This window comes from Lipotes vexillifer, unplaced genomic scaffold (assembly GCF_000442215.2).
Source record: "Lipotes vexillifer unplaced genomic scaffold, Lipotes_vexillifer_v1.1 scaffold1387, whole genome shotgun sequence".
In the NCBI taxonomy this organism is placed as follows: domain Eukaryota; kingdom Metazoa; phylum Chordata; class Mammalia; order Artiodactyla; family Lipotidae; genus Lipotes; species Lipotes vexillifer.
The window spans coordinates 2,163,784-2,171,187 of record NW_006790426.1 but is presented as its reverse complement, the minus strand read 5'-3'; the positions used below and the strand labels follow the sequence as shown (position 1 = coordinate 2,171,187).

Below are 7,404 nucleotides of genomic sequence, written 5' to 3'. Positions count from 1 at the left end.
TGTTTGAGTGTGTAAGATCACAGTGCTGTCAGGGGCGCCCTGTGTCAGTATAAGGAGCACACCCTAGGGGAGTGTGGAAGGACTGTCCTGTTAGAAGGTCGGAGTGAGGCCAGAGGAGGCAGAACTCGAGGCAGGGAAGAGTCTGTGCCGTGGGGAGCACTTCCTCGTACGGTAGATGCGGGAAAGAGATGGCAAAGCCAGGTGTCCCGCTCCCCATCCTGGCAACGAACGAGATGTGCCTCCTAGACAGTGGGCAGAACTGACCGCCACTCCCACTTTGTCATCACTGTCATCTAAAACCCAGGTTAAGCACCTGTGGGCCTGGCGGGGGGTCAAGGGCCCCTCTGCCCCAACCTGAGCCTTGTGGTGACCTCAGGTCTCAGACACAGTAACCCAGTCACTGGCGGACTGTCAGGCACTAAAAAAGGCAACGTAAAGCCAGTGGACATAGTCATAAACTCTCTGACAGGAGGGGAAGGTCACAGCTGGAGGTGGCCTACTGAGCCCGGAAAATGGCTCTCAATAAAAATTTGTTGAGTAAATGACAAAAATAAAAAATAAAGAATGGTGAGGATGGGAGAGGGTAAGCATGGCCAAGATGCTAAAGGGAGCTGAAGGAGGTGACCCTGGTTTGCTATTTTCTCCTATTTCCAGGAAGCCTTCCCGGAGGAGGAGTTGATTTGATGGGGGCAGGCGATGGCATTGTGTTTTGGAAAGTTTCTCTCCCCAAGGCATGAGGCCCTCCCAGGGTTTAGAGTTTCTGGATCCACAGGAGGTGCTTCATAAGCTCTTGGGTTGGTGGGCGGTGCGGGGGAGCGGGGCCCAGCCTCAGGGGGCCTCCTGGTAGTCCTCAGGCTCTGGGAAGTAATCTTCCCCTTCTCTCTTCCTTCCTGACCCTGGCGGTGGGCTCGGCCTGGCACCCCCTCAGCTCTGTGCCTTGTGCTGGGCTGCATGATCTTCCCCGACGGCTGGGACGCCGAGACGATCCGGGACATGTGTGGGGCCAAGACCGGGAAGTACTCCCTGGGGGACTGTTCGGTGCGCTGGGCATACATCCTGGCCATCATCGGCATCCTCAACGCCCTCATCCTCTCCTTCCTTGCCTTCGTGCTGGGCAACCGGCAAACGGACCTGCTGCAGGAGGAGCTCAAGCAGGAGAACAAAGGTGAGTGGGCGCACGCTTCCGGGTGGGCGGCTGGCAGTCGCGGGGTGCAGAGGTGGGTGAGGCCGGCCCCACCAGGCGGGGCACCTTCAAAGTCAAGTGAAGCACAAGGTGGAAACCTTAACAGAGAGGCCGACTTCTGGGAGACAGTTGGAGGTTATCCCTCCAATCCGAACATTGGCACGCCTGACCCAGCAAACCCTCCCATGAGTATAAACCCAGGAGAAATGTATGAATACTCTTGGCTGCAGTTGCAAAATAGCAAACACTAAAAACCACCTAAATGGCCATTGACAGGAGGATGGATAAATATATGGTGATACATTCACATCACAGAATTGTTTACAACTGTGGAAATGAATGAACGTGTTATATGTAATGGAATGAATGGATACATCCTGGAAACATAATATTATTGAGAGAGAGGGGAAAAAATAGAATTCCAGAAGATGACAGTGAGATAATTTTTTTGAGTTAACAAACTAAGTAACACTATGCTAAATACAGTTTAAATATATATATATATATATATATATATATATATATATATATGGTAATATTGTGTATTTTTTAAAAAAGCAAAGAAATGATCAATACAAAAGGTATCATGGTGGTTCTTTGTAGCTGGGATGGAAGCAGGGAAGCAAGGACATGAGGTGGGGGACAGGTGGGTGTGTACAAACTATTGGCGAGTTAAGTACTTGCATGGTGAGCCCACAGATGTTTGGTGCAGTATGCTTTATACCTAGTATAGTACACATAAACTTTCGTATGTATCAGGTAACATTAATATACAATAAAGAAAAAATTGACACCTAAGGCCAGAGTCTCAGGGATAACCAGTTATCAGATGCTTATCTGTGTATCTACGTATGTCCCTTTGTGAAATATATGGTAGTGTTATGTGCTACTATAGGAGAGGCATCGTCCAAAACAAATCCCTCCTCAGATTGCTTTTTGTGCTCAACTCTAGAGCATGTCTTAAAGATCTTTATCATTTTGTGGAGAACCATCTTGTCCTTTTCATCCAATGCCTAGCATTACCTAAGACGAAGGAATTATAGTTTCTTAACTGTTCTCCTTGTAGGGGATGTTAGGGAGGTTCCCAGGTTTTTACTGTTACTGGCAATGCTACAGTGACCATCTTTGTCCTTGCCTTCTGTTTTCTTGGTGTCTTTCCAGAAGTGGAATTGCACACTCACAATTGTAGTGATAATTCCAGATTGCTCTCTAAAGGAAGGTCAGTCCTCTGACCCAGGGGCCCATGCTGCCCCTAGAGAAAGGGGAGACACCCCGTCTGTCTGGGTGCCCGTTTTCTGCCATGGGAAATCGGATTTCGTCGTCTCACCCTTCCTTGAGCTCTTAGCGTGTGCTGGGTGTATGCTCATCACTTTCCTTTAATTACATTCATCTCTTGGAGCCTCTTATCTGTAAAATGGGGATAGTGAGGGTTATTATCTCATTTGGCAGGAGTTACTCTAGTATTGTGGTGTGAATACCCTTGGACTGTGAAGGCAGGTTGTCTGTGTTGGAAGCAGGTTGAGCTAAGAAATGAATTCACCTCTTTGAGCCTCAGTTTCCTGCACTACCTAAAATGAGGGTGGTGAAAAAAGAAAAAAAAAAGTAAGACTCAGGTCCTTTTTATCCCCCGAGGATACTCAGACCTGATCTATGGAGTGGTCCACAGTCTCCATCCTCTTCCAAGTACAACTGGACTTGGGTACAAACAGGCACACCAGATGACTGGAAGGACACCTGACCCAGTGCTAAGCACTGACACCCAGACTCTACCTGACTCACCGCACCTGAGCCCAGTCCAGGCCTGCACTGTCCCCCAGTCCCCACCATCTATGCGTATTCCAGACCAACCCCTCAGAACTGTCATCGTAAGATGGGACAAGGGATGGGGAGAGGCGCTCCAGCTTCAGAACAACCCTTTAATTTCATCCTCCTGAGAAGCCTCCTAATCCAAGTCAGATGTTTCACATCTTAGAGGCATCTATTGCCGACACTTGTCCCAGTCCATGTTCTCCATGAGGCCGCCTCCTCTGCCTCCCCATGGCAGGGGGTCTCAGCCTCCAGTCTAACATGTCTTGGAGGTGACAGTGGAGTAAGAGAAAGAAGAAAAGAGCAGAATTTGTCTCATAAGTCAGCACTCCCCCACTGTGGTTTATGTAAAAAGTTTCAGAGCACCAAATAATATTGAGGGTTTCACAGCCCATTTCAGGTAATGTTATGTTTGGTAAATTTAACATGTTTTAAATGGAGGTTACCAACTGCTATATAAAGTGTTTGTTAAATTAGAAAAAAATTGTTTGCTAATACTTTCACAAAATATAAGTCATTCTGCTCTACACCTCCAACTTCTGTAGTACTGTATGTCAATTATATCTCAATAAAACTGAAAAAAATAAAGGAAAAAAAAAAACAGAAAACGAGGATGGTGAGAATGGTACCACCTAACAGGGCTGTCCTGCAAGGAAGAAACACTGTGCCTCTAACGGGGCAGTGGTGAATGCTCAGCGAAAGCTGTCACTCCTCACAGCTCCCCATCAGGCAGGCATCATGACCACCATTTTATAAATGAGAAAGCCGAGGTCTGGAGAGGTCCAGTAACTTGCCCAAGGTTACCTAAGTGGTGGAGCCAGGATTTGAGGTCCAAGTCCAAAGGCCAGGCTCTTCCGTGCTGCCAGTCCCCTTTTCAGGGCCCTCCTGGGCTGCTAAGCTGTCCTTCTCTGAGGCTCCTGTCCCTGGAGACACTGGCACCTGGTGGTTTCTATGGTTTTGGTGTGAGGTCGGAGCCTGCCCTCTGGTGGCAGCTTCCAGAAGTGCAAGACTAAGACAGCCACGTGGCCTTTCCAAAGAAGTTTGGGGTTGTGACTGGTGTGAGGTTGGCCCACTCAGTGTCCTCTCCTTCCTCCCCACAGCGCCCTAACAGCTCAGTGTTAAAAGTGACATAAGGGAGCCCCAGTTTGCCTTCCTTCAGCATCTGGGGATTTCCTTTCCTCACTGGGAGCTCAAGGTGAGTGAGCCTCACCATTCAGTTCTGAGCCAAAGACCTCTGGAAGAAAAGTAAGCTATACTTTGGTGTCATTTCCACTATTTACTATGTGCCAAACACTGTGCAAAGCCCTCGGCTGGCATTATTTACATCTTTTTAACCCCTCAGAATCACTCTGAAGAAGTAGGCTATGTTCATTTTACAGATGAGGAAATTGGGGCTCAGAGAGGTGGAATGGCTGGCTCAAGGCCTAGTCAGGGCTGGCTGCATTTCAGAACCTGGGCAGCTCACCCCTCTGCCCAGCTTTGCCCTGAGGAGTGGCTGACGGAGCCCCAGTGCCGGGCGGCCTCTGACTTTCTCCAATTCTCTCTCTCTCTCTTAGATTTTGTGGGCTCTACAGTAAGCTCTGTGTTGCGGCCAGGGGGTGATGTCTCTGGATGGGGAGTCCTCCCCTGTCCCGTCGCTCACTCACAGGGACCCTGAAGGCCGGGATCACAGCCCAGGAGTTGACCTGCCCTCAGCTTGTCCTGTCTCCTGCCCTCTCATCCCTCCATTCACGCTCTGAGGGAAGACCCCGATCTTGGACTGACCTCACCTGCTACCTGCCTGCGAGCTCCGGGCTTTGAAGAGAGGCTGGGGCTGGGACGCAGCCTGAGGGAGGGGAGAGGCCCTGCAGAGCCTGGGAGGGTCTGGGTCTGCACCTCCCTCAACTGACCTAAGGGAGACAGCCCCCAGTCCCTGGCCTCCTCTTCCCCTCCAGTCTGGCCAGGGCCCTGCAGAGTCTTCAGGGGAAGGAGACGCCGTGGTTCCCCCACCAGGCTCCCTCAGTCCGGAGGGCTGTTGCCTGGCTCTATCCTCGCCTCCTCTGGTCCCCGCCTCCTGCAGAAACTTATCCAAGACACTGCTCCAGGGCATCAGACTGGACTCTTTCCTATCTTTTTTTTTGGCTGATGGTGGTTTCATCATCTCGTCACAGAGCTCCAGGCGCCACCGGCCTCCCTGGGGCCTCTCTGCTCCTGCTGCAGCCTGGTCCCAGCTCTCCCAAAGGAGTCTGAGCTGCACCGAGGGAGAAAGCACAGGGCCTTCTGGTCAGATGCTGACTGGGGCCCTGTCCACGTGGACTCTGAGCCAAGACAGGCAGGCTCTGGAGGCAGTGCTTGGACTCCTGTCTTGATGGCGCTTGGCCTCTGCAGCTGGGGCTGGAAGTAGCTCTGGGGCTGGCCTGGCCTCCTCCCTGCTCGGATGGCTCACCAGTGACTGGACCCTTGACCCCGGCCTGTTTTGTACAGCACAGACTTCTTGGCCCTGTTGTCAGGGTTGGGGAGAGGCGCCCATGAGTAGGGAATTAGGGGATGTGTCGCCCCTCTGCCCCTTCTCGTGCTGTCCCCCCATCCCTTTCTGCCAAGGGCAGAGACTGTCTTGCCTCTTTGATACTTTTCTGCATAACTTGAACTTGCAGGTCACCTCTCAACAGGGTACCCCCTGTCCCCATCCCCAGCCCTAGTAACCCTCTCCCCACCTCTTCCTCCTCCCTGCCCACCTCTTGCCTTGCGGTTTGCCCAGGGTCTGCAACCCGGTGGGCACGCTTGGAGCCGAGGCATGAGTGTGTGTGTGTGTGTGTGTGTGCGTGTGTGTGTGTGTGTGTGTGCGCGCGCGCGCGCGCGCAGGTGTCTGTGGGGCAGATGAAGTCTTCTCTCCCCCTCTCCTCCCACCGTGGGGACATCTCTCTTCTTGCAGGGAGCACAGGAAGGAGACTGCAGGTGTTTCTGACCTCCCCTCACTGCCTTGGGGACCCGGTGGTAGAGCCATCTGGCTTGGGGCGTGGACGGCCCCTTCCAGCCCCCATTTTGGCGGCCGGTTGGCTTCATTTCGTGTGCCTGCTTCTGTCTCCAGGTACTGGCTGCCTGGCCTATTGTGGAGGGGGGGCATGAGGCCCCTGCAGGCTCAGTGGGGAAGCGCGTGGTCTCCCTGTCATGCCAGCCTCAGCCCAAGGAGGGAGGAAAGCAGCGAGTGCCATGTATTTGCAGCCTTGTGTTCATTTCCATAGGACCTGGACCTGACAGAGTTTCCAAGACAGACCCTAGAAATCCTCTGCCTGAGTCCCCCATCTGGACCCTAACTGGAGTCACATGCTGGGGCCTGGGAGGGTTCCTGAAACCTGGAACTTACTAAATCCTGACCCCGGCCCTCTCTACTCCCTCCTCCTGGGCAGACACCTGCCCCTTGTGCTCTGGTCCCTGCACTGTGCTCCCCTCTCCCCTGCTCCCACCAGGGTCCCGTGCTGAGTGGGAGGGTGAGGGGAGCCTCGTGAAGGTGTGGAGTTGGGGGGGCAGAACTGAGTTCCTGCAAGATCCAAACCAAAGCCCAATGTTGGAGGGCATCAGGGGGAGGGGCCAGGAGCAACGGATTAGAAATGGGAGGAAGGGGACTTCCCTGGCGGGCCAGTGGTTAAAGACTCCACGCTTCCAGTGCAGGGGGTGCGGTTCCATCCCTGGTCGGGGAACTAAGATACCACGTGGCGCGTGGTGCGGCCATAAAAAGAAAAAAGAAATGGCGAGAAGACAGAGATGGGAGAAAGAGAAGGAGGAGGTGCAGAGACAGGGAGAGGAGGAGGGAGGGAGACCAAGCGATGGGGGGTGGGGTGGATTTAGAGGGTACAGAAGTGGAGAAAGTGACCAGAGAGGGAGGCGTGATGGATAGAGCACCTGGAGGTGGGAGGGGAGGTGGCCAGAGACGAGGAAGGAACAGGGATGGGAAGGAGGCAAAGGGGGAGGTGAGCTGTTGGAGGCCAGGTGCAGGGGGAGAAAGGAAGGGGAAGGAGAGGAGGATAGAGGGGACAAGACTCCGGGGAATGGGGAGCAGGTGCTGCGTGCCCACTGTGCGAGGGGAGAGCCTACCACCCACGGGGGCCACAGACCCCTGTGGGCTGCTGGTGGGAAGGTTAGGACCTACCTCCTCAGAGGCGGAGGCGGGGCCCAGGCAGCCATGCCCCACCCCATTGGGGTAGAGGCGCCACATCAACGGAACTGTCTGGGTGATTTCTGAGCAGGATAGCGCCACTGGAGTGGGTTAGTGGTAGAGAAAGGGAGGGTGGTTCCCCTTGGGGTGGTTGGACAGTGATTCCCTGTTACCATCCACCCAGCCAGCTGCTGTGTGGCAGTAGGAGACGCACCCAGGAGCTTGGGGTTAGGAGTGGAGTGTTGGTGGGGCTGAAGGAACACCAGGGTGCCTTAGGGAAGGG

At 53.5% G+C, this 7,404-nt stretch overlaps 1 protein-coding gene across 1 annotated transcript; it reads left to right on the top strand.

Annotated features, from left to right (window-relative positions):
• Positions 1–589: 589 nt before the first annotated feature.
• On the top strand, positions 590–4,646 carry LOC103084905 (lipoma HMGIC fusion partner-like 4 protein). The gene is made up of 3 exons (XM_007463720.1): positions 590–620; positions 929–1,165; positions 4,546–4,646. Exons 1-3 carry the CDS (start codon positions 590–592, stop codon positions 4,644–4,646), a joined length of 369 nt encoding a protein of 122 aa, XP_007463782.1.
• Positions 4,647–7,404: the final 2,758 nt, after the last annotated feature.

Coding starts and splice junctions, on each gene's coding strand:
- LOC103084905 (XM_007463720.1), top strand. CDS start 590: ATGGCCAAGATGCTAAAGGGAGCTGAAGGAG. Junction 621..928: donor GCTAAAGGGAGCTGAAGGAG/GTGACCCTGGTT, acceptor GCACCCCCTCAG/CTCTGTGCCTTGTGCTGGGC. Junction 1,166..4,545: donor GCTCAAGCAGGAGAACAAAG/GTGAGTGGGCGC, acceptor TCTCTCTCTTAG/ATTTTGTGGGCTCTACAGTA.